The sequence below is a fragment of the Crinia signifera genome, chromosome 6 (assembly GCF_055691185.1).
Source record: "Crinia signifera chromosome 6, ASM5569118v1, whole genome shotgun sequence".
Taxonomy (NCBI): domain Eukaryota; kingdom Metazoa; phylum Chordata; class Amphibia; order Anura; family Myobatrachidae; genus Crinia; species Crinia signifera.
This window is the reverse complement of record NC_139222.1, coordinates 35,271,644-35,299,574: the sequence shown is the minus strand read 5'-3', so window position 1 is coordinate 35,299,574 and position 27,931 is coordinate 35,271,644. Positions and strand designations below refer to the sequence as shown.

The window sequence follows — 27,931 nt, the reverse complement described above, 5'->3', positions numbered from 1 at the left end:
CTGAATAAATCAATCACAGTAACCATGCTAGCGGTAATTCAGTCAGGGCACTACTCTGTCCGCACAACAATAGCCACCATGTGCTTCGCAGGTATTCGTTTATTCAATACCACACAAACAATTATATATTATACCCCTTTTACACCAAAATCCCTGGTCGGACCCTGGTCTTTGAACACGGAAGTTTCCAGGGTCAGACCCTGCTTCATACCCCATTTACACAGCACTTCAACCTGGGTCGGACCTGGGTCTGCACCATTTACACTGAACCTGGGTCAGCCCTGCTTTTCCCTATGGATGACATTAAAAATGTCAATTTTAGGACTGATAAACTGCCAGCCAACCTTCCCTCAATGATTTAAATAAAAATTAAAAGACATGAAAAGTTATCATTGAAAAATGTTGGTTGGTTTATTTAGCAAAATATTTTGTCAAAAAGTTATATTCAGTGATGAAGCGCACATAGCGGTATAAAAGTGCAGCATCACCCATGGGCTCCCCCCAGTCCTCTGCCCCTGCAGCAGCAGTCAGTCGGTCGACCTAAAGATGGTCGACAGTCATTAGGTCGACACCACTAGGTCGACATACTGCAAGGTCCACATGGGACAAGGTCAACAGGTCATTAGGTTGACACAAGCATTAGGTCGGCATAGGATTTTTCACTGTTTAATGAGCCGACAGGCGGTATTTCATGCCCTAATATTCACTAGGGCAGTGATGGCTAACCTTGACACTCCAGCTGTTATTGAACTACACATCCCAGCATGCCCTGCTACAGTTTTACTATTTTGCCATGCTAAAACTGATGCAGGGCATGCTGGGATGTGTAGTTCAACAACAGCTGGAGTGTCAAGGTTAGCCATCACTGCACTGGGCCATGTCGACCTAGACACCTGTCGACCTTGCAGTATGTCGACCTTATGACTGTCGACAATACAATCCATACCCCTCCCCCCAGCCCCCCCAAAACAAACATGAATGATTTCTGTAGGTAGAGTATATATCCCTTAAGAAATGGAGTCAATGGAGTGGGAGGCACATCACGCACACTCCTCCTTTAAGCTCTTGGTCCCACTACTGCCTGACAGCGCTGCATCCTAGTGCCAGATAGGGTTGTGGCAGGTCCACCTGTGGAGTGCCAGGTAGCAGCCTGTGTGCACTGTCCGCACGGGTTGCTGTCTTCTGCTGCTGCAATGCACTGTGGAACGCATGGTACTGACTTACGGAAAGGCGTCCCGTGCTTCTGGTATCCGTTCAGCACTACCCAGATGTCCTGACCTGGGTTGGGACCATTTACACTGCTCACGACCCAGGTCTGACCAGTGTTCAACCCTGGTCAGGACCTGGGTAGGAGACCAGTGTCAATGGACCTGGGTTGGTCCCATTTACACCAACACTGACCTGGGTCCGACCTGGGTTTTACGTTGGTGTAAAAGGGGTATTATTTTGTTCAGTTACTGGGTGCTTATGTTTAAATAAACTTGCAGCACTTCCCCTCCTACTGCCACACCTCTCCACTGGGCTGTATATGTAACTCAACTTTCAAAAAGAAGAGAAATTGCACGGTTCGTATAAAAAAAATACTACCGTGAAATAGAAAAGATGAAAGGGAATTTGTGCTAATCTTCAGAGCGACACAACACAATAACACCCAATGCGTGTAAATATATAGGAAATACACTTTTCTCCTATGAAACGTCCAAATATTTTTTTCCCCATACTTACCTGGTCCCCAGGGGGTGCTCTTATGTCCACGGTATCCTTCAGGGTCATCTTCAGCGTCATCGCCAGTCCCAGGGGTACACTGCGCAAGCGCACCGGTAATGTCATACTTAGGGATGAGGTAAGCATGAAAAAAAGGGGGCGGGGTAAGGCATATTTTCTTCTGTTGAAGCCATTCTGTTGTTGATCTACTTCTTTGCTTTGGGTCAATGCCTTGTTGCAACACCCATCTTCTGTTGAGCTTCAATTGGTGGACGGATGGCCTTAAATTCTCCTGCAAAAATCGATGATGGCAATCTGTCCAGGCCCTGAGGCCCCAAACCATGATGCCCCCTCTACCATACTTTGCAGTTGGAATGAGGATTTGATGTTGGTTCACTGTGCCTTTTTTTCCTCCACACGTAATGTTGTGTGTACCTTTTAAACAACTCCACTTTGGTCTCATCAGTCCACAGCATATTTTGCCATTAGTGCTGTGGAACATCCAAATGCTCTTTTGCAAACTTCAAACGTGCAGCAATGTTGTTTGTGGACAGCAGTAGCTTCCTCCGTGGTGTCCTCGTAGATTCATCAACAGATATTTCTGTCGCTAAAACTCTAGGATTCTTCTTCACCTCATCGAGCATTCCGCGCTGTGCTCTTGCAGTCATCTTTACAGGGTGGATAGAAAAAAAAAATGGAGTTGAAAACCGAAATGCGTTAAGCGTGTCTTGCTGATCGATTTGGACGCAGTGGGTGCTGCAGGTGAAAGGACCTTTTTGAGTGACTGCCGAGTGACCAGATCCGGAACTGGGACCTCCACCAACTTCACATTCAAAGGACCTGGAACTGAGCGGTTTTAACCCCTCTGGTTTTTACATGCTGTTATTCATTTTATTTATTGTAAGCGTACATCCTATTAGATGTTTATATGTGTTTGAAGTTATGCACTATGTACTCTCTCTGCTTTCTTTTATATCTAACGATATGGCTCTGAGGGGTGACTGAAAAGGTGTGCATACTTCCAACTGCAGGATACGGATGAAAAATCTTACATAAGATTGGAAGGAATAGCAATTGGTGACATTCCATTGTTTATTATTCACTTTGGCGCTATTCATCTCTTTGGGAACACTGCCGGCCCTATATTACTTTGCTAAATCTTTACAGGACGGCCACTCCTAGGGAGAGTAGCAACAGTGCTGAACTGTCTCCAGTCATAGACAATTTGTCTTACTGCGGACTGATGAACATCAAGGCTTTTATAGATACATTTATAACCCTTTCCAGCTTTATGCAAGTCAACAATTCTTAATCGTAGGTCTTCTGAGAGCTCTTTTGTGCGAGGCATGGTTCACATCCGGCAATGCTTCTTGAGAATAACAAACTCAAAAACTGGAGAGTGGTTTTTTATAGGGCAGGGCAGCTTTAACCAACACCTCCAAACTCGTCTCATTGACTGGAATCCAGGTTAGCTGACTCGACTCCAATTAGCTCTTGAAAAAGTTATTTGCCTGGCGGTTCACCCTGCAACTGTGAATGTTTACATCATGTGATCAATGTAAACATAGAATTGTTTGTGTGCTATTAGATTAAGCAGTCTGAGTTTGACTATTGTTGTGACTAAAGGTGCCCACACACTAGAAAGATCTGCGATCGTAAGATGTGCGCATAAATTAGCCTTGTAATCTTTTGTCCGTCCTGGACAAAAGATTTCAGGCAAGGGCACATCTTCACCAAAGATTTTTCTTAAGATCCCGTGTGCGTTCCTATGGATCTTTTGTTAAATCTTCTGATCTTTCATGCAGCATGTAAGATCAGAAGATTCAGCTAAAGATCCAAGGGAGCGCGCATCGGACCGATATCAGCCGATTTTCGGCCGATTATAAGTAAACATCGGACGATATATCGGAAATCGGCCAATCGACCCAAAAATCATTCTAGTGTGTGGGCACCTTTTAGATGACCAATTTATGCAAAAATCCAGGTAATTCCAAAGGGTTCATATACATTTTCTAGCAACTGTAAGCTTAGCTGGAACACTAGCACCTGACCTGGAAACGGTTTGGGGTCCTGAGGACTGAGTGTGAGAGCCACTGACAGACACAACAATAATTATGATTGGACGCTGCTACTAGTTTAGCACAACCTCTGTTACCTTTATCTGTGATCTCCAAACACGCTGCTCATTAATGATGTGTTTATATGTAACACCATAAGAGGACACCAGGTATACAGCTACTATGTGCCTCATGTTATATTTGTACAGATCCTGCCACATAGCATCAGGCATCTGCACTGTGGGAACACATTATCTTCCAGCTCTGACCCCAGTGAGAGAGTAACAGATCCCACATTATGGGGCTCATGTGGAGGTGGACGGGAGTTACTGCATGTCTTGTGTACAGACGGTCAGATGTGCCTTGAGATACTATCCACGATCCGATCATATCGTGGATAGTATGTTAAGGCACATCCTATTTGCATACAAGTCTGACTATATAGTGCAGATCTGCACTATGTAGTCCATACAAGACTTTCTGCCTTGCGATACGTGAACGCGCATCGGAATCGGATCAGGATCGCAAGGGTTAAAACCCTTGCGATCTGCATCCGATTCCGATCCGATGTTGACTATATTGTCAACATCGGAAGGCAAAAAGTACAGTGTAGTACCGGATGCCAAATGGGATCCATAAAAGCTGCGTGGTGCTGGGCTCGTGGGCTGCGAGTACCACGGAACGTGGCCGGCTCGGCAATCCCAGCACATGCATCTCATACAAAGGTGCCCGGGGTGTGACAAGAGGTGCAGATTCCTAGTGATGGCCCAAATATCAGTATACACCACACACACATTACAGTACAGGGTCACAGTGTATTTAATACATATATAATGCAGAGAGGTTGTTATACAAAACAAAAAGCAGTTACAACAATGAGGTAATATAATGACTCAGTAATACATATACCAGCTGCTGTCCCATATACAGTCAGACTAGGAGACATGGGGGGAAATTTACTAAACTAAAATTGTAAAACAAAAATGTATTTTCATAGAATACAATTTTTTGGGGGCCTATTCGTATTTTTGGCATTTACTATGCCAAAAATATGATTTTTCGTATTTGTATTGATGGGACATTTGTATTTGTGTTTACAAATACGAATGAATACACCATTGATAGAATACGAATAGGAATCCCCATTCAAAAGAATGGTGATTTCTAATTTACTAAGCAGCCGTTTTGAAAATACGGCCGCTAATTAGCGTAAAATGGCTGCGAATTGCCGGCTAAATATGCCAGAAAAATACACTTTATTTTCCTGGCGTATTTGGCAGATGCCTGCACGGACCAGTCAGATCCGTGCAGGCTTCAGTGTAAAAAAAAAAAAAATAATAATAATAAAAAAAACGGTGTGGGGTCCCCTCCACGGCCGTAACCAGCATCAGGTTGAAAGAGCCGGGCTGGTAAAAAAAAAAAAAAAAATCAGGGAAAATAATGCGTAGAGCTACGCTGATTTTTAAAACCAGCTCCAGGGCCGGGTCTGGTTCCCAAAATATGGGGGACAAAATTAATAGGAACCCCTGTATTTTAAGAACCAGCCCCAGGCCCAAACAGCCAGCAGGGTCAAAATCATTCGGAGGAGAGACGCTGAAGATAAAACATCAGCGTCTCTCCTCACTCAGTGAGCGGGCATTTTTATTTTTTTTAAAGACCTGGACTACGGCGGTAAGAAGAGGATGGGATCTTCGCCGGAGTACCTTGGTGATTTTCTTTTTCAACAGGTTCCCGTATGGATTTTTTCAGATCCTGGACCCCAGATCATGGAGCCCCGGATCCAGGGACCTACCTATGGGCTCAAGATAGGTAAGTATCAGTATGTGTGTAATGTATGTATTAAACTTTTATTGTTCTTGGTTGTCAGTGTGTTTAACTACTTCTTTTACTGTGGAACTACAAGTGCCATCGAGCCCTTTAATGCCCCGCATGCTGGGACTTGTGGTTCTCCAAGTCCCAGCATGCTGGGACTCCTAATTCCACAGTATAAGACAATAGTTTATTCTATTTTTTGACACCATTTAATCAGCCTGGTGACCACCGCTCCAGGTTCACTGTGGCTTCAGTTTTTCTGTATTTTCTAAGGGTTGACCACCCCTTATCCTAGCAGCTGCTTCTTAGGAGGGCAACTCTGGTACTAGCGCTCAGTTTTTCTGTATTTTCTAAGGGTTGACCACCCCTTATCCTAGCAGCTGCTTCTTAGGAGGGCAACTCTGGTACTAGCGCTCTATCTTTCAACCCAGGTTGAACCTTTCCATTTCACTGTGGCTTCAGCCTGGCCAGTAAGTCCTGGAGGGGGGGTACCCCTTTATTGGGGGGGTCCCCACTCCCCCTGGCCAGGCTGACTGGTCGGTAGGGTTAATGCTTTGGCCGTGGGACTTTATATAATAAGTGTCCCCCAGCTGTGGCATTAGCCTGCTGACTGGTTGGGCCTGGGGCTGGTTCTTAAAATACGGGGGACCCCTATTAATTTTGTCCCCTGTATTTTGTGAACCAGACCCGGCTCTGGAGCTGGATTTAAAAAGTCAGCGGAGCCCTACGCATTTTTTTCCCCTGATTTTTAATTACCAGCCCCGGCTCTTTCAGCCCGGTGCTGGTTACGGCCGTGGTGGGGGACCCCACACCGTTTTTTTTACATACTGCAGCCTGCATGGATCTGACTGATCCGTGCAGGCTGCCTATACGAAATTCGTATTAGCGGCTGTATATACCGCCGCTAATACGAATGAAGACTATATGCAGTCGTATTCATTCGTATTATAAATAGGAATACGACCAGTCGTATTCTTAGTAAATTTCCCCCATGGAGTCTTATTGCACATTGATCGCTCATGTCACCGTCATCATGCAAATAAATCACAGCAGTAATAGAACTGTAACATCTATGTCATTGCTTTAGACCAGGCATGTCCATCCTGCGGCCCTCCAGCTGTTGTGAAACTACAGATCCCAGCATGCCTTGCCATAGTTTTAGCATTACCTTAATAGCAGAACTGCGGCAAGGCATGATGGGACTTTGTAGTTTCACAACAGCTGGAGGGCCGCAGGTTGGACAAGCCTGCTTTAGACTATTACAAGACATACGTGTACAATGTATTGTTTGACCACTCTTGTGCATTGTATATATGTGCACCTTCACTGTATGTTGTCTCATTATGCAAGCTTAAATAAAATACATTTAATAAAAAATAAAAAAATTGTAACATCAGCATAAATGACTAAAGCTATCTACACACACTTTGTTTTTCTTTAAGCTGTGTACACACGCTTAAATATTTTTTTTTTGTGCACACAGCTTTAGATGCATTCAGCCAATCAGAGGTGGCTGCCGGCATTTCATGTTCACAACTTGCACCAAGGGTGGAGAAGCCCTGTAATAGAGACAGTTGAGTCCACATCTACATGTGCCCCTAGATCACCAGGCCAATGTAGGGATTATATAATACTTTGGTAGCTGTATACCAAGCATGTGGTCTGCTGTTACTGTAATACCAATATCTAATAGAATAACGACTGCAATATATTCCACACCTCAGTGATCTGTTCCAGTAATACTTAGAAGTACTCACATTACATGTATGTCTGTGGGGGGGGGGGGGGGGGGGGAATAACATTATCACATGCTATTATACTGTGGAACCGATTTATTGAGCAGCTACTTTTGCAAGCGGCTGATTCTCTGCAGTTTTACCCTAAGATTCCAAACTGCAATAAATATAAATTCAAAACCATGTGGGTTCTACATGTAATATAAGGAAATATAGCTTGGTATTGACATTAATATACACAGTTTTCACAATATTCAGTATCTCGGCTCTGCTTTCACGTACATCTGCTCATTGAAATTAATTTTTTTTTTTTGGTGAGTTTTCTGGTGTCTACAAAAATGTGATTTATTACTAAAACATTTCCCACACTCCAAGCATGAAAATGGCCTCTCACCTGTGTGACTTCTCTCGTGTCTAACAAGAGTTGATTTCTGTGTAAAATATTTCCCACATTCAGAGCATGAAAATGGTTTCTCACCTGTGTGAACTCTCTTATGTGTAACAAGATGTGATTTCCTACTAAAACATTTCCCACAGTCAGGACATGAAAATGGTTTCTCACCTGTGTGAAGTATCTCATGTCTAACCAGATCTGATTTCAGTGTAAAACATTTCCCACATTCAAAGCATGAAAATGGTTTCGTACCTGTGTGAACTCTCTCATGTCTAACAAGAGCTGATTTCAGTGTAAAACATTTCCCACATTCAAAGCATGAAAATGGTCTCTCACCTGTGTGACTTCTCTCATGTTTTACAAGACTGGATTTATGAGTAAAACATTTCCCACATTCAGAGCATGAAAATAATTTCGCACCTTTGTGAGGTCTCTGATGTAAAACAGAATCTGACTGATGTGTAGAGCTCTTACAATACTCAAAACTGGATGATATTGTATGATCTTTATGACCTATACTGTGTGTGGTAAGGGCTGAATGATCAGTAGAAGGTTCATCATGATAAGAGGGACCAGATGAAATATCTGCACTGTGAAATGTTGGGTGTGTATTGGGGATAATGGGTTTTTCATCTGGAGAATCTTGTCTGAAGTTCTGATCTTCTATTATATAATCTGAAGACACAATGAGATCCTCCTCCGAGGTATTCCTGCTTGTGCGCCCATCTATTGGAAACAGATGAATAACAACAGAATTGATTACATTGAGAAAAAAATGTTCATGGATGTTTAGCACTTAAACTGAACATGTCTAATGCTGCGTACACACTGGCCGATAGATCGCTCGTCTGTCAGCCCGTGGCTACGAGCGATGTGTCTGTGAACCACTTTACTCACAGACCTATCCAATCAGCTCTGCAGCACAGCTGATGGCCAATATCCCTTAAGCCTCCTGATGAATTCCGGACAAAGTTTACAGGCATATGAGGCAAAATGCGTAGAGGAACACCTCCACCGCACTCAATCTCCTAAGCATATGGGAATCATTGCTGTTCTTATGTCCATATGACACTGTCGCACTGAGGAACTTTACACTGGATCGTGACGTGAATGTTTACACCCTCATGACACATCCGGGTACATCCTGGCAATTTCTATGATGACACCATTGCCATGAGGGATGTTCCTTTACAGACCATGACGAGCAACTTCATCTATATCACAGTATGCAGAATACTTCTAGCCACAAGTTGGAGAACAAAACAATCCACTTTCTACTACAGTGATGGCTAACCTTGACACTCTAGCGGTTGTTAAACTACACATCCCAGCATGCCCTACTACAGTTTTACTATTTGACCATGCTAAAATTGATGCAGGGCATGCTGGGATGTGTAGTTCAAAAACCCCCGCGTGTGCAGCGGCGGCATAAGCTAAGACTTACTCAGCACTCTAACGGCCATGGGGAGATCGGGGCCGCTGCTGACGTCAGTGGCTCTCGCTCCCAACGACTGGGAGCCGTTTTTTGCTGGCATACGCATAAAATGCCAGGGTCCCGCCCAGAAGTGCTGGCTGACTGTCACTCAACCAGCATACGGCCTGCATTCGAAGGCGGACACTGGCTGTGGCCACACAGAGGACTCCCGCATTCGCCATATGAAGCATGCACTGTCGTCCAATTATCGTCAGGGCTGTGAATTTCCAGCCCCGCGTTCAGTTCTGAATGGGCCCCATAGATAGTTGGGGTTCGAAGCGCTTACATCAATAATGTTTCTTGTAGCGGTCCTCTGTCAGGTTTCAACTTTTGGATAACTCTGGGTAGTACAGAACTGAGGGGACACATACACCACTGCACTGCTAGAGCGTCCATGAAGGCAGCTTGGGGGGTCTCTTGTCCTGGCTCCGAACATGGGAACTTTGCTGTTGTGACGTGAGTGTTAGGAGTCATTTTTTATGACTCATATCTGTCTTGTCTGTCATGGGTTAATTTCAGTCTGTGTTGGTAATCGACTCTCTGGTGGCCTCCTGTGGAGAGTCTGTGCCATTACAGCCCAATCTCCTGTAAATTAATGTATGCACAAGTCTGACCTCGTTAGCCCTGCTGGGATGGATTGTGCACAGCTGCCTTGATTACCTGAGGCCTTCATAAGGCATTCTGACCTATACAACCCTGCCAGTTATAGTTCATAGTTCCTAGTCAGTCTGAGTTGCTGTTCCTGTCTAGTCAGAGTTCTCAGTGTGTTCAGTCTGTCAGTTCTGTCTCAGCCCTGTCTGTATCCTGCTTTAGACCTGTCACAGTCCGGTGTACTCCAGCTAGCACTCCTGCTGAGCGTCCTGGTCACAGTCAGCGGTCCTGTCTGCCTACGCTGCAGTCCCCTAAGATCAGTCTGCAGTATCACCATCATACAGATAAGTCAGTCGCTTCTCCTGCAGCTGCTTCTTTTATTATTTATTATATGGTACCATCTCTGCATTGTTGCAGCAGCTCACACTAAGGGGTCAGGTTTGCCTTCTAGGGGTCATTCCTTCCCTGTGCAGGAGTTTTATTTTGTATATACCACTTTAGTGCATTGTTGCACCCATATTTAGGTAGACTCTGGGGGTACCCCATCCTTTGTGTCCCTTTAGTTAGCTTTTCTTCTTACATTCTTCTTGCCTTGGCGGACACGTTGTCCCACATAAGACCAGGCGGCATCGTGGGCGGAGCGAGCATAACCAGCTCTGTCGAAATCGGCTGTCATTGGTGAAGCCTAGCACCGAACATGTCCGTCAACCGCGAGGAGAGGCAATAGAGTTAGGGGTCAGGTTTGGCGGTACCCTCCAGAGTACTTACAGTGAGGCCATGAGGTCTACATCTAAAACGGCCCCATCTGTCTACAAACAGCTGGAAGACCTCTGGATGAAGAGCCCACTCTCCCGTGTGAACGTCGTTCCTACTGAGGAACTCGCCCAATTCAGTACTCCTGGGAGGGATATTGTGGAGGTGTCCGGATGATGTAGTTTGGCCAACTTCAGAATGTGCGCCACTTCCCCCTTTGCCACTGGACTGGGGGTTCCAACTTGGTGGTTGAGGTAGGACACTACCGTGGCATTCTCTGATTGAATTTGTACAGGACTACCATGGAGAATGTCTTTTGCCGATGTGAGTGCTCTGAAGATGGCAAGGAGCTCTAACACGTTGATTAAGAGGACACGCTCTCCTCGAGTCCAGCACCCTTGAAATGTATGCTGACCCGTCACTGCTCCACAATCTGAGACTTGCATCTGTGGTGAGCAGTTCCCAGTTCGAAAGCCACTGTAGGGAAGAAAGCCACTGTAGGGAAGAAACAGAAAATAAACTACAACTCCCAGCAGCCCTAGCTGCAGTGAACTGTAGTTTACTTCACTTTCCTCACTACTGTGCGGTGCAGCTTAGGCCCAGCGGAGCAAAATAAAGACAGAGGGAATTGGGAGCACATGGGGTAAGTTACCGCAGCCTATCCAGTCAGGCTCCCAAGTGTTTTACCAACCCAGCAGTGCAGCCAAGTCCGAAAAGGTGGCAGAGCTATATGGCACTGTACTGTCGACCTAGACATTGTCGAACGAATGACCTGTCAAACTAATGACCTTTCGGCCTTTTCCCATGTCAACCTTTTCCCATGTCGACCTAATGACTGTCGACCATCATGCTGTAGACCAAATGATCCCAACCCTGTCTATAGGTGTGCGATTTTAACCCACTTCTCCTGCAGCCTAACCTTAACGTCCCCTAATGCAGCCTAACCTCCCCTAACCTGCCCTCCCACAGCCTAACTCTAACCACCCCTAACGCAGCCTAACCTCCCCTAACCTGCCCTCCAGCAGGGTCCGGTATGATATGCTGGCGGTCGGAATCCCGGCAGTCAAAATACCGGTGCCGGAATCCTGACCATCGCAATGCCGACAAGGGGGTGCAGTGGATCACCCCCCCTTTGCGGGCTCGCTGCGCCGAGCATACTATTTTTTTCTCCCTCTATGGGCGTCGTGGACACCCATAGAGGGACAAAGTGCCAGCATTGTGGCAGTCGGGATTCCAGCGTCTGTATTTCGACCGCTGGGATTCTGACCGCCAGCATATTGACCGCATCCCCTCCAGCAGCCTAAGCTCCCTCCCGCAGCCTAACATCCCCTAACCTCCCCTCATGCAGCCTAACCCACCTCTCCCACAGGCTAACTCTAAGCTCCCCTCCCACAGCCTAACCCTAACCTCCCCTCCTACAGCCTATTAACAGCACCCCCGCAAGTGCAAGTCCACCACCCGCACACACCACCAATGGACACTCTCCACCAACCCGCACCTGCCACTCTCCCACCCGCCCTACTAATGCACCCACGACACCCCCGTACTTGCACCTCCTCAGCCCGCAGTACACCCCCCAACCCACCCAAACCAACACCGCACCTGCCCCTCCCGTACAAACCAATTTCACGCAATAAACGCATTCACAAGTTAAGGGGGCACAGTATACATGACCCACCCCTTCTGCACAAACCATATTTCATGCGGTAAAGATGTTCACAGGTTAAGGGGGCAGAGCCCCCTACGACGGTGTGAAGAGCACCCGTAGTGCGTGATTAAGCACATAGTATGTGTATATATACACATGCACGAACGACCTGTCAAACTAATGACCTTTCGGCCTTTTCCCATGTTGACCTAATGACTGTCGACCATCATGCTGTAGACCAAATGATCCCAACCCTGTCTATAGGTGTGCGATTTTAACCCACCCCTCCTGCAGCCTAACCTTAACGTCCCCTAATGCAGCCTAACCTCCCCTAACCTGCCCTCCCACAGCCTAACTCTAACCACCCCTAACGCAGCCTAACCTCCCCTAACCTGCCCTCCAGCAGCGTCCGGTATGATATGCTGGTGGTCGGAATCCCAGCGGTCGAAATACTGGCGCCGGAATCCTGACCATCGCAATGCCGCCAAGGGGGTGCAGTGGATCTCCCCCCCTTTGCGGGCTCGCTGCGCTTACCATGCAGCGGGCCTGGTGCCGAGCCTACTATTTTTTCTCCCTCTATGGGCATTGTGGACACCCATAGAGGGACAAAGTGCCAGCATTGTGGCAGTCGGGATTCCAGCGTCGGTATTTCGACTGCCGGTATTCTGACCGCCAGCATATTGACCGCATCCCCTCCAGCAGCCTAAGCTCCCTCCCGCAGCCTAACATCCCCTAACCTCCCCTCATGCAGCCTAACCCACCCCTCCCACAGGCTAACTCTAAGCTCCCCTCCCATAGCCTTACCCTAACCTCCCCTCCTACAGCTTATTAACAGCACCCCCGCAAGTGCAACTCCACCAAAACGCACCCACCCCTCCCACACCACCACTGGACACTCTCCACCAACCCGCACCCGCCACTCTCCCACCCGCCCTACTAATGCACCCACGGCACCCCCTCGCAATAAGGCTTTATTGCGAAACTTAAGTCAGAAGCCGATCACGTGGTGCACTCACGTGACCGGCAGACTCGCTGCTGCCTCCCAGTGGAACGGAGACTCTGCCGCTCCAACAAGCACGCCGGGGGGGGGGGGGGGGGGGGGTTTAGCATCAGCCGGGCAAGGGACGGTAATGTAACTTATGGCGGACAGAGTTCTGACCTTGATACAGCTCTGCCTGATTGAGAGGTACAATTTAAAATGTTAAAGGGACGGTAATGGAATTATGGCGGACGGGTTTTGGAGGTATAATTTAAAAGGGGCCACTGTTTGGATGTATCATTGGACAAAAGGATCCTTAAGCATTTCTGTGATAGGGATAATATGAATGTAAAAAAAATTCATTTGATGCATAAATGGTGACAGATAGCTGGCGGTGAAAAATCAGGTCAGGTTTGTGCAATCAGTATAGCACACTGGTCATGTGTGTAATGGTGTTTGAATGTAGCAATCACTGCTTTGAAATTATATAGCACGGTCAACAAGTTCTCTCCTCTTGCTACAAAATCTTTTCTGATAGACACAATACTATCTAACATTTTTGTAACATAGTTAAAACACTGGGTATTAATTTCATTTGTGAAGCAGCGTTAGGAAAGCTCTGTCTTTCCAATGTAGATATTCCTGCCGGGCAAGATATATAAGTGCATCCCCGCAGTATAATGAAAAGATTGTGGTGTCTTTGGCAGCAAAATATCCTAAACCAGGCATGTCCAAACGATGGCCCTCCAGATGTTGTGAAACTACAAGTCCTATCATGCCTTGCCACAGTTTTGTTATTAGGGAATGATAAAACAATTGCAAGGCATGCTGGGATGTGTAGTTTCACAACAGCTGGAGGGCCGTAGTTTGGACATGCCTGTCCTAAACCATTTACTACATAGTATAGCAGCGAGAGGGATTGAGAAGTTACTGAGTTTACTGATCTGCATGTGAGATAGATTATTAATGGTGCACGCAGCAATTTAGCAAATGACCCTGGGTCTCAAATAACAAAATTAAAATATTGCACCTATCCTCTCTGTCCCTACAAGGTGGGTCCCTGACGGATGTATTAGGATTACCTACCTTGCAATGCGGAGGTAACAAGGGGGTGCCCTGATTTCCCGCCTAAGGGGTCACCTTATATCTCTATCTTCCTAGAGCCATAAATGAACACAGGGCTCTCATTCCTCATCCTATGCAATCTAGTAAGACGAGTGAGCAGCAGAGGTACAGTGTACCATAGAGGTTCTAATTCTTGAACTTCAATCCCTACTATCCCAAGTCCATATTTTGATACTATCCTATCCTTCATATCGAAGGAGGGTCTTGGCAGATACACCTGGCAATGGCAATGCCATTTGGCAACAGGGGGGTGCCCCGGAGATCGGTCTTAAAGATCATCCCTCTGGGATCATATATGGGCACAGGGCTCTCTCACTCCTCGTCCTATACACCACAGTAAGACGAATGAGCAGCAGAAGTCTTGTGGGCATAGAAGTCCCAACTTTTAAACAAAAGTATCAGAGAGATCATGGTGACCAATGATTAAATCCTTAACACTACCTGATAAGTGAAAAATACAAACACTGGTACATGACCGGGTGTAAGGAATTACAATTCCATATGGTAGAGACTAGATCCCCTTCAGTTTTGATTACAGAATGTGATGTTCAGTGAGGGCGGAAGTTGTTAGATGCCCTCACAATGTTTTTTATTTTATCTGTAATTCACGTCGGTGTAGGTTATTTTGTTTGATTTTAGCTGCATTGGACGCTCGCACGCTTCCGGCAGTTACATTCCCCCTCCAGGTATACGTGGACCCAGGGCATGATGGAAGAATTGTCAAAACTGAAGGGGATCTAGACACTACCAATTCTATATGTACATACATCAAATGTGACTGTTACACAGATAAAGTGTGGACTGTATACAATACAATGGGATCACCAAGCAGACTGCATAGACTCAGCCACGGTGACATGAAGACTGAGGGAAGTAACATTACCCAAGCTTAGCTATTGCCCAGCTAGTACTATGGGACAGGAACCCACATAAGCCAGTGACACTGTGCAGCCAGTCACTTCTCTCACACACACACTATACACGTGGCTGTGGCCTACACTAGTAGCATCTGCTACTCACTGTTTACCACTTCTCCAGGTGGCCACACAGGTAACATAACACCAGGGAGTCTGTTGTGATTGGAGCAATTGTGGGTTTACAGTGCCGGAAGGAGACTGGTCAGATCTTTGGTAACACACAGCGACATGATGTGAGGGGAAGAGCAGGAGTACAATAGGAGATGATGGCTCCTAATGTATGAGTTACACCAGAGAGTGTAGGGAGGAGACTGGTCAGATCTCTGGTAACACACAGTGACATGATGTGAGGGGAAGAGCAGGAGTACAATAGGAGATGATGGCTCCTAATGTATGAGTTACACCAGAGAGTGTAGGGAGGAGACTGGTCAGATCTCTGGGCTGGTAACACACAGTGACATGATGTGAGGTGAGAGCAGGAGTATAATAGGGGCTGATGGCTCCTGATGTATGAGACACACCAGAGAGTGTGGGGAGGAGACTGGTCAGATCTCTGGGCTGGTAACACACAGTGACATGATGTGAGCAGGAGTATAATAGGGGCTGATGGCTCCTGATGTATGAGATACACCAGAGAGTGTGGGGAGGAGACTGGTCAGATCTCTGGTAACACAGTGACATGATGTGAGGGGGAGAGCAGGAGTATAATAGGGGCTGATAGCTCCTGATGTATGAGATATACCAGAGAGTGTGGGGAGGAGACTGGTGAGATCTCTGGGCTGGTAACACACAGTGACATGATGTGAGGGGAAGAGCAGGAGTACAATAGGAGATGATGGCTCCTAATGTATGAGTTACACCAGAGAGTGTGGGGAGGAGACTGGTCAGATCTCTGGTAACACACAGTGACATGATGTGAGGGGAAGAGCAGGAGTACAATAGGAGATGATGGCTCCTAATGTATGAGTTACACCAGAGAGTGTAGGGAGGAGACTGGTCAGATCTCTGGTAACACACAGTGACATGATGTGAGGGGAAGAGCAGGAGTACAATAGGAGATGATGGCTCCTAATGTATGAGTTACACCAGAGAGTGTAGGGAGGAGACTGGTCAGATCTCTGGGCTGGTAACACACAGTGACATGATGTGAGGGGAGAGCAGGAGTATAATAGGGGCTGATGGCTCCTGATGTATGAGATACACCAGAGAGTGTAGGGAGGAGATTGGTCAGATCTCTGGTAAAACACAGTGACATGATGTGAGGGGAGAGGAGTATAATAGGGGCTGATCGCTCCTGATGTATGAGATACACCAAAGCGTGTAGGGAGGAGACTGGTCAGATCTCTGGTAAAACACAGTGACATGATGTGAGGGGAGTGCAGGAGTATAATAGGGGCTGATCGCTCCTGATGTATAAGTTACACCAGAGAGTGTGGGGAGGAGACTGGTCAGATCTCTGGGCTAGTAACACACAGTGACATGATGTGTAGGGGAGAGCAGGAGTATAATAGGGGCTGATGGCTCCTGATGTATGAGATACACCAGAGAGTGTGGGGAGGAGACTGGTCAGATCTCTGGGCTGGTAACACAGTGACATGATGTGAGGGGAGAGCAGGAGTATAATAGGGGCTGATGGCTCCTGATGTATGAGATACAGCAGAGAGTGTGAGGAGGAGACTGGTCAGATCTCTGAGCTGGTAACACACAGTGACATGATGTGAGGGGGAGAGCAGGAGTATAATAGGGGCTGATGACTCCTGATGTATGAGATACACCAGAGAGTGAGGGGAGGAGACTGGTCAGATCTCTGGGCTGGTAACACACAGTGACATGATGTGAGGGGAGAGGAGTATATTAGGGACTGATCGCTCCTGATGTATAAGTTACACCAGAGAGTATGGGGAGGAGACTGGTCAGATCTCTGGGCTGGTAACACACAGTGACATGATGTGAGGGGGAGAGCAGGAGTATAATAGGGGCTGATGGCTCTTGATGTATGACATACACCAGAGTGTGTAGGGAGGAGACTGGTCAGATCTCTGGGCTGGTGACATGATGTGAGGGGAGAGCAGGAGTATAATAGGGGCTGATGGCTCCTGATGTATGAGATACACCAGAGAGTGTGGGGAGGAGATTAGTCAGATCTCTGGGCTGGTAACACAGTGACATGATGTGAAGAGCAAGAGTATAATAGGGGCGGATGGCTCATGATGTACGAGATACACCAGAGTGTGTAGGGAGGAGACTGGTCAGATCTCTGGGCTGGTAACACACAGTGACATGATGTGAGGGGGAAAGCAGGAGTATAATAGGGGCTGATGGCTCTGGACTCAGCCTACTAAGGAGATGCATTGTCCTCATTAGATTGGTCTGACAGAGGAGGGTGTAGGATAAGAGAATGCTGTATTGTCAGAACAAGGAAAATATGTAAGGAAAATAATTATTCCTCACCTGCACCGATATATGTAGGGATTTCCTCTTTCTTATACTGCTGATCACCACTCATATATGTATATTCTGTTTCCGTATCTTCTTCCTTATCGGTCACATAAGACTCTTCTATCTTAAGATCAGTCCCATACATCTCTTCTCCATCTGTATTTTCTGCCTTAATGACAATCACATCCGTCTCTTCTTCTCCAATTTTTTCTTCCACCTTAATATCAGACAAATCTTCACATTGAACCTACAAAATTATAGTAATGTCTGATGTTATTGTCCCATTCCCAGCAGTCGCATCCCTCCAGTGTTACTGCATAAAGCCACAGTCACCTCTCCAGTCACCTCCCCCTGTGTTACTGTAGAATATCCCCATTCCCAGCAGTCACCTCTCCGGTCACACCCCCCTGTGTTACTGTATAATGCCCCATTCCCAGCAGTCACCTCTCCAGTCACATCCCCCGGTGTTACTGTATAATGTCCCATTCCCAGCAGTCACCTCTCTGGTTACATCCCCTGGTGTTACTGTATAATGCCCCATTCCTAGCAGTAACATCTCCGATCACATCCCCCAGTGTTACTGTATAATGTCCCATTCTCACCCGTCAATTCTCTGGTCAAATCCCCCGATGTTACTGTATAATGCCTCATTCCAAGCAGTCACCTCTCCAGACACATCCACCAGTGTTACTGTATAATATCCCCATTCCCAGCAGTCACCTCTCTGGTTACACCCCTGGTATTACTGTATAATGCCCCATTCCCAGCTGTCACCTCTTCAGTCACATCCCCCGAAGTTACTGTATAATGCCCCATTCCCAGCAGTCACCTCTCCAGTCAGCAGCTGGATGATCTTATTGGTGAGTCTCAGGATCTTCTGCTCATTGCGTCTCCCATGTTTCAGTGAGTGATGTGGGGGCTCCGTTATGGGGCTCTGGGTCCTTTTCAGTCTTCCTGACACACAGGGATGGCTACTTGGTGTCTCATGGTCAACGGATGTCTTCTTCACTACTGTGTAACCCTGTGTTTTGGAAAATACACTATCATTGCATACACTGAGTAATGGCCATCTATGATTACTATAAGTGAGGTCTCTGTGACACTCCCAAGATCCACCAGTCAAGTCCCTGTGATATTACTGTAGACATAAGTGATGTCACCATGACACTCTCAGATCCCCTCACCTCCCCAGTCACTTCCCTGTATTATTACTATAGATATAAGTGATGTCACAGTGACACTACCAGATCTCCTCACCTCCCCAGTCACGTCCCTGTATTATTACTATAGATATAAGTGATGTCACAGTGACACTCCCAGATCCCCTCACCTCCCCAGTCACATCCCTGTATTATTACTATAGATGTAAGTGATGTCACAGTGACACTCCCAGATCCCCTCACCTCCACAGTCCTGTCCCTGTATTATTACTATAGATATAAGTGAGGTCACAGTGACACTCTCAGATCCCCTCACCTCCACAGTCTTGTCCCTGTATTATTACTGTAGATATTAGTAATGTCACAGTGACACTCTCAGATCCCCTCACCTCCCCAGTCACGTCCCTGTATTATTACTATAGATGTAAGTGATGTCACAGTGACACTACCAGATCCCCTCACCTCCCCAGTCACGTCCCTGTATTATTACTATAGATATAAGTGATGTCCGGGTGACGCCCCCAGATCTCCTCACCTCCCCAGTCACCTCCCTGTATTATTACTATAGATATAAGTGATGTCAGGGTGATGCCCCCAGATCCCCTCACCTCCCTGTATTATTACTATACATATAAGTGATGTCACAGTGACACTCCCAGATCCCCTCACCTCCCCAGTCATGTCCCTCTATTATTACTATAGATATAAGTGACGTCACAGTGAGGCTCCCAGATCCCCTCACCTCCCCAGTCACGTCCCTGTATTATTATTACTATAGATGTAAGTGATGTCACAGTGACACTCCCAGATCCCCTCACCTCCCCAGTCACATCCCTGTATTATTACTATAGCTATAAGTGATGTCACAGTGACACTCCCAGATCCCCTCACCTCCCCAGTCATGTCCCTCTATTATTACTATAGATATAAGTGACGTCACGGTGACGCTCCCAGATCCCCTCACCTCCCCAGTCACGTCCCTGTATTATTATTACTATAGATGTAAGTGATGTCACAGTGACACTCCCAGATCCCCTCACCTCCCCAGTCACATCCCTGTATTATTATTACTATAGATGTAAGTGATGTCAGTGACACGCCCATATCCCCTCACCTCCCCAGTCACATCCCTGTATTATTATTATTACTATAGATGTAAGTGATGTCACAGTGACACTCCCAGATCCCCTCACCTCCCTGTATTATTACTATAGATATAAGTGATGTCACAGTGATGCTCCCAGATCCCCTCACCTCCCCAGTCATGTCCCTGTATTATTACTATAGGTATGTGATATCACAGTGACACTCCCAGATCCCCCCTCATCTCCCCAGTCATGTCCCTGTATTATTACTATAGATATAATTGATGTTACAGTGACACTCCCAGATCCCCTCACCTCCCCTGTCAGCAGGTAGATGATCTCCAGGGTGAGATTTAGTATCCTCAGTGTCATATGACTGTGGTCCTTGTCCATCCTTGAGGAATCAGTGACGTGTCTCATCCTCACCGCTCTGTTGAACTGGAGTAAATATAATTAAAATAAACTCCACACAGTACACAACATATTATACCCCTTTCACATAGCAACTAATTAGCGGGTACAAGCCAGTTTGTTGCCGGCTCGACCCGGTAATTAGTGCGATGTGAAAAGGGTTACCGGGTCCTGCAAACGGGTATCAACATGGTAATAAGAACCGGTAAGAAAGCAGAGTTCTTACCAGTTCGTTGCCATGTAGCTGTGCAGTGTGAACCCATTTCCCGTTCACACTTTAGAGGACGCAGCGCCCAGACTCCTCACTGCACCCCCGGATGATGTCAGCTGCCGGTTTACTGAGGGGATGTGAACATCCCAAAATGCAGGGTCGCGCCGGGACTGAACCGTTTCAAAGTCCTGTAGCGACCCTACATTTTGCGATGTGAAAGCAGTATTAGGTAAAGGTAAGAGAAATCCTCACAGGGGCCCAACAGCAGCCTCTAATGTTTCTGCACATACAAATATAGAGAACAATGTGTAACAGGACAGCACAGGCCGCTCCCTCCTGTGTAACAGGAAAGCACAGGCAGCTCCCTCCTGTGTAACAGGAAAGCACAGGCAGCTCCCTCCTGTGTAACAGGAAAGCACAGGCTGCTCCCTCCTTGTGTAACAGGACAGCACAGGAGGAAGCTCCCTCCTTGTGTAACAGGACACCACAGGCCGCTCCCCCTATATAACAGGACACAGCAGGCTAGCAGGACGCTCCCTCCTGTATAACAGGACTTGCTTCGCTCACCACAGATTTATATTCCCGCTCCAGGTATACGTGGACCCAGGGCATGATGGGAAAATTTTCAAAACTATCTAGACACTACCCTGTGTAACAGGACACCACAAGCAGCTCCCCCTGTATAACAGGACACCACAGGCTGCTCCCCCTGTATAATAACACCAGGGCAGCACAGTACCATCACCTGCTGCCAGATACAGCAATGTCTTCTCTCGGTCCCTTAATCACCGTGGCTGCTGGAAGTGAGAGGCCTCAGGTAAGATCAGCAGCGCTGTCCCAGAACCAGAAGCTGAGATGCTGCCGCCACTGAACGTGGGGCTTGGTCTTCTGGAAAATGGCCGCCGCTCCCTCAAACTGGGGACAATTATTTTGGAGACCTACTTGTATTTACAGCATGGAATCTATCAGCTACCGGTGACCTCACATTACATAACTCTCTCTATGCATTCTCCCAAGACAATTACCGCTTCTACCAGTCTCACGCAGACTGTGATAACTCAGTGTCCTCATATAGCGGCGGCCATTTTCTTGGGGTTTGTACTCATGTCCCAGACTTCCCCGCGGCTACCAAAATGTATTTCCTGTCTGGGGCAGATTGGGAGGAGCTGTGTTACCAAGGAAACGTTTTTTTTTTTGGTGTGCATGGCAGGCAGGACTGAGAGCGCTGCAGCTGGCACCACGTACTACAAGGTAGAGACTGGCATACCTCCCAACATGACCCTTTCCAGGAGGGACACTTTGCTCTGTTTCTGGACGTCCCTCATACTGTATGATTGCTATTACCTGTGTGGAAACACCTTTCTTACCCATTATCCTGTTTAAAACAGGTGATGGGAATCATACATTAAGAGGGAAGTCCAGGAACAGAGCAAAGTGTCCCTCCTGGAGAGGGTCATGTTGGGAGGTATGGACTGGTGTGCATGCTGGGACTTGTAGTTCTTGGAGACTGGTATGCATGATGGGACTTATGGTTCAGTAAGGGGGGGTTAGGGTGACAGGGAAAAAGCAGTGGGTGATATATAGGTGGGTACTGAGCTGGCTGGAAAGGAGGCAAAAAAGATGGGAAGGTGGTCACTAGGCAGGAGGTGGGAGCAGGGTTGAATTTAGGGGTCAGGCCGCCCCTAGGCACAAAATACTCCCCCCCCATATATACATATGTGCACCCCCTCCCCCCCCCCCCCCCCCCCCCCCCAAAAAAAAAAAAAAAAATGGCACGTGCCTGCGGCACGAGAACTGTCCCTCCTGGCTCTGGGAAGTATGCACACAATAAATAGCTCTGGAACACAAGGAAATTAGCACTTACTGTTTGTTTAATAAAAGGGATTCAAACAGTTAACTGTCTGCTCCGGACACATTCCTTTCTGTGCAGCAGCGTGATGAGAGGAGGGAGGGCTCGGTAACCTGTGTGCACTGCAGGGAGAAAAGTTCCTTGTTGGGGATGCAGTCAATTTGCCAGCGGTCGGGATCCCGGCGGTCGGAATCCTGACACTGGAATCCCGACCGCCGAAATCCCGAAACTTTCTCCCTCCGTGGGTGTCCACAACACCCATAGAGGAGAATAAAATAGCGTGCCGAGCGTAGTGAGGCACCGGGCCTGCTGCTAGCGAGCGCAGCGAGCCCGCAAGGGGGGGGCGCTCCACGTCCCCCCATGTCGGGATTTCGGCGGTCGGGATTCCAGTGTCGGGATTCCGACCGCCGCATTACATATCGGATCCCCTTGTTGTAAGGAACATAAAACAATAGTAGGTGACTGTACAGCCTGTGTGGACGGACTCCGGAGCTCCCGGTGCAAGTGTGTGAGCAGGCAGTAAATACTGCCTGTATGCACTGCTCGGAGGAGGGAGGGGAGGGAGGGGGGGGGGTGAGACTGTAGCTTCAGGCTGCCCAGTGTGTAACATGTGCAGCAGCGCACAGGCACAGTAGCCGGTAATTGAACGCCAGCTCTGTAAAAGTAACAGAACTAGCTAGGAAGCCGCAATGAGCACCGCATCTCCCTCTTGGTGCCGGACTGAAGTGACTGCCTGGCCAGCTGCCAATCAAAAATAAGAAGTGACGCTACCCCTTCCCTACGCCGGAGGAGACTGATGTGAGGGAGGAGATCCAGGAGGCAACGCTGCAGAGGTGCGCGAGCAGGCTGTGAGTGTTTAGCCATTACCTTGGCTACTGCACACGCCAGCTGATCTAGCTAGGCTGATTGACAGCAGGTGCCTGGCAGCTGCCGCCCATGACAGGTGCCGCCTCACAGGCCTAGTGACAAATCCGGCCCTGGAGGGAGTACACTGAGCTTACCCTCAGCCCAGCTCAGCGGGTCACACACACTCCTTGTCTCACAGCTTACCCTCAGCCCCGACAGTGAGAGGAGAGAGCAGCCGAGCCGGGGCCTCCACACAATGGCGGTGGGTAATACACTTCCTTGTCTTACAGCTTTCCCTCAGCCCAGTGGTGAGAGAAGAGAGCAGGGCATTCAAGTGGCGGCGGCGGGTCACTCCCGAACAGCGTGGCTCTCTGCCCACAGCATCTGCTCTCCCTGCTACCGTTTCCCCTGCAGCCGGAACTCCCTGCATGACTCCAGCACCTACGGAATCTGTCAGACCCATACACGGTCACTATATGGGAGGACACTGCTTACTGGAAATCCGGCTGCAAGGGAAACTCAGCAGCAGGTAAAGCAGACGCCACGGGCAGAGAGCCATGCTGTTCATATGTGACCTGCTGCATGAATGCGGTTGCTCACTTCTCTCTCTGCCAGGCTGAGTGTAAACTATCAGATGAGGACACTCATAACAAATGGGCAATACAGTGCCCAGGCTGGCCACTACAATGTAAAAAAGCACCTGCCCCCCCACCCTGGATCTACCACTGGCCTGTTTTTTATGCCTGCTTGTTGCTCGCATTGCCGCCACCCCCCCTTCGCAGGGCGAATTCACCCGCGATATCGCATCGCATCGCATGCGACCATCGGATGCGATGACCCGATTTTTCCATAGGAATCAATGTTAAAATGGACTGAGTCCATTTTAACATGGAATTCAATGGGAAAAAGGGTCCTTTTCATACCCCTACTATCCAAGTGGGCATGGAGTTGGATATAAACCTGTGGCGAGCGCAGCGAGCCACCGAGCCCGAAGCGTGGCGAGCGAAGCGAGCCCCGCGAGGGGACGGTATTCTGTTCCCTCGCGGGGCTCGCCACGCTTCGGGCTCGGTGGCTCGCTACGCTCGCCACAGGTTTATATCCAACTCCATGCCCACTTGGATAGTAGGGTATGAAAAGGACCCCTTTTTCCCATTGAATTCCATGTTAAAATGGACTCAGTCCATTTTAACATTGATTCCTATGGAAAAATCGGGGCATCGCATCGCATCCGATGGTCACATGCGATGCGATGTGCCCGATCCGACCCGATTTAGAAATCGGGCGCCCGGATAACTCATAAGTACCTATATATATACTAGGTGATTCATCGCGCCCCATGGGCGCTCTTCACACCGTCGTAAGGGGCTGCCCCCTTAATTTGTGAACATTTGTATATGAGAAAGATGGTTAGAATGTATGAAAGATGGCTGTATTGCAACTTCAGTTATAGGTGAAATGTGTTAAATAGAGAGCATATGATGTTGAAGGGGTGTGTATTGTTTTTGTTTAATTAAAAAGCGGTTACAGAGTAATGTAGGGTACACACCAGGGCGACCCGCTCACGATGCACATGTGAGCGGGTCGTCAGTGTCTCGTCCGACCCACTCACGGTGACGCGGGGGGCACGACCCGCTCACGATGTGCACCGATGTAATCCGATGGCGACCCGCACCCGGCTGTATGGTCGTCATTGAGATCCTACCTGCAGCAGCATCGGATCGGTATCGGTCACACCAGGACAGAAAAGGGCCCAATCAGCACACAATCTACATCCAATTGGTCGGAATTGGATCTAGATTGAGGGGATCAGGCCCTAGTCGTCCTGGGTGTGTACCCAGCATAAGATGTACATTGATAGTGTGGATGGTACAGTGACATTTGTGGGTGTGGGGGGGGGCTGTGTGTGCATGTTGTTTAGGTGTGTGTGCAATAGTATAGTAGGTGTTTCTGAGTCAGCGGCTCCCCACTGGCGGAGGACACGACACAGGAAAACAGGAGGCTGGGTAGTGATAGGGTGTGTTGGGAATAAGGGGACTAAAGAGGAGGGTGGGAGATACTGTGCTGCTTCTGCCAGTGGGTGAGGGTCCAGCGTGGCAGCACAGGAGTACAGGATGGTGGCCCTTAGTCAGTGTCTCCTCCTACTGGGTGGGAGTTCGGGTGCATGAGAGCAGGAGGCTGGGCTATGAGGCATGATAGGGGCATGTGGGCAAAACAGTGTCAGCGACTCCCCAGTGTGGAAGTTACGGTTCAGGAGAGCAGGAAGCTGGGTAGTGATAGGGGTGTGTGAGTATACGGGGACTAAAGAGGGCTTAGGTGCCGTGAATTGTGGGAGGGGCGCGGGGGTGTGCCGTGAATCAAGGGAGGGAGGGGGCGCAGGTGTCGGCGAATCGCGGGAGAGGGCGGGGGTCCGCAAAGCGTGGAGGGGGCGTGAATTGCGCGAGGGGTGGTTGCGAATCGCGGGAGGGGGGGTGCGCGGGGGGTCCGTGAATTGCGGGAGGGGGGGGCACGGGGCGCGATGAATCACCTAGTTGGTTATATATTCTTGTAGAAGGATGGTAGGATGTTGCTGTCATTCAGAATGCATTTACATAAACAGTAATAGTAGCAGTAAAAGGTCTGACTTAAAACACCTACAGTAAAACAGAATAGGTGTTATATATTATACAAAGAATTGGTTGAGGTTGTGTAGGTTGACATGCACATAGTTCATAGTTGTCACTGGAAAAAAAATTGCTACAAGAAAAAATCAACACAGAAAGTTCAACACATGTAAATGTTGACATAAGTGTGGCACTTCATCGGTGTCCATGTCGACACATGAGAATGAATATGAAAACATTAAAAAAATAAAAATAAATCTTCAAAAACTCATGTCAACCTTTTTCATTGTCGACCATAGCCGTGCCGGTGTTTTGCGTGTGCCATTTAATCCTGGGTTGCCGCGAATCAGGGAGGGGGGTCGTGGGTGGATGCCGTGAATTGCGGGAGGATGGGTCGCGGGAGGGGGGGGTGTGGGTGCTGCGAATCGTGGGATGGGGGGCGCGGGGGGTTGCAGTGAATCGCGGGAGGGTGGGTCGCGGGGCGGGGGTTGCCGCAATGACAGGAGGGGGGGTCAGGGGTGGGGAATCGCGGTAGGGGGGGTGGGGGCACCGTGAACCGCGGTAGGGGGAGTCGTGGGGGGCACTGTGAACCGCGGGAGGGGGGGCCCGGGGGTTGGCGCGAATTGCAGGAGGGGGGTGTCACGGGGTGTGGCCGCGAATCGCGGGAGTCACCGGGGGTGCCACGAATTGCGGGGGGTGTGCTGCAAATCGTGGGAGGGGGTCGCGGGGGTGCCGCGAATCGCCACAAGAAAAAAATCAACACAGAAAGGTCAACACATGTAAATGTTGACATAAGTGTGGCACTTCATTGGTGTCCATGTCGACACATGAGAATGACTATGAAAACATTGAAAAAGTGAAAATAAATCTTGTCAACCTTTTTCATTGTCGACCATAGCCATGTCAGTGTTTTGCATGTGCCATTTAATCGTGGGGATGCCGTGAATGGGGGGGGGGGGGGGGGGGGGGAGGTGCATACCCAATATGACCCTCTCCAGGAGGGACACATTGCTCTGTTTCTGGACTTTCTTCTTAATTTATGGATTACCATCACCTGTGCTTAAACACCTTTCTTATCAATTACCCTGTTTAAAATGACAGGTGATGACAATCATAAATTAAGATGGAAGTCCACAAACATAGCATTCTGTCCCTCCTGGAGAGGGTCATGTTGGGAGGTATGGAGGTGTGGGGCGCTCACCTGGTGTGTAGCTGTGTCTTTGCTGTGTAACATGAGAGGCAGAGGGTGTCTGGCACTGTCTGTGGGCTCACTGGGCTGGTTCTCTGTCATGTGAGTCAGTCATGTGAGTCAGAGGCTCCACCCAGGGTTTATATCTCAAGACACACTTTGAGTGACAGATGTAGCCAAATATATAAGATACTAGGTGATTCATCGCGCCCTACGGGCGCTCTTCACACCGTCGTAAGGGGCTGCGCCCCCTTAATTTGTGAACGTTTGTATATGAGAAATATGGTTAGAATTGTATGAAAGATGCCCTGTATTGCAACTTAGGCGTCCGCGAATCGCGGGAGGGGGGGTCGCGGAGGGTGCCGCGAATTGCAGGGAGGGGGGGTCGCGGGGGTGCCGCGAATTGCAGGAGGGGGGGTTGTGGGGGGGTGGATGCTGCGAATCGTGGGAGGGAGGGATTGCAGAGAATCGCAAGAGGGGGGTCGCGGGGTGGGTTGCCGCAAATCGCGGGAGGGGGGTTACGGGGGCGGGGGTTGCGGCGAATCATGGTAGGGGGGGTCGCGGGGGGTGTGCCGTGAATCACGGGAGGGGGGGTCACGGGGTGGGGTGCCGAGAATCGCGGGGGGGTGTGTGTGTGCGTGAATCGCGGGAGTGGGGGTTGCTGGGGGGGGGGGTGACGCGAATGCCACAAGAAAAAATCAACACAGAAAGGTCAACACATGTAAATGTTGACATAAGTGTGGCACTTCATTGGTGTCCATGTCGACACATGAGAATGAATATGAAAACATTCAAAAAATGAAAAAAAAAACTTCAAAAACTCATGTCAACCTTTTTCATTGTCGACCATAGCCATGTCAGTGTTTTCCATGTGCAATTTAATTCTGGAGCTGCCCGCGAATCGCGGGGGGGTGCCGCGAATTGCGGGAGGGGGGGTCGCGGGGGTGGGTA

General features: G+C 48.5%; 1 protein-coding gene across 1 annotated transcript in view; it reads right to left on the bottom strand.

Moving 5' to 3' along the window:
• The window catches only part of LOC146009580 (uncharacterized), a 120,789-nt gene that overhangs the window by 26,041 nt on the left and 66,817 nt on the right, over window positions 1-27,931 (bottom strand). The window contains exons 13-17 of the mRNA XM_083150026.1: window positions 21,242-21,259; window positions 20,190-20,312; window positions 18,459-18,650; window positions 17,642-17,876; window positions 7,704-8,429 (exon numbers count right to left, since the gene is read on the bottom strand). Coding sequence (XP_083006152.1) covers window positions 7,704-8,429; window positions 17,642-17,876; window positions 18,459-18,650; window positions 20,190-20,312; window positions 21,242-21,259 — 1,294 coding nt within the window. The remainder of the gene's footprint in view (window positions 1-7,703; window positions 8,430-17,641; window positions 17,877-18,458; window positions 18,651-20,189; window positions 20,313-21,241; window positions 21,260-27,931) is intronic.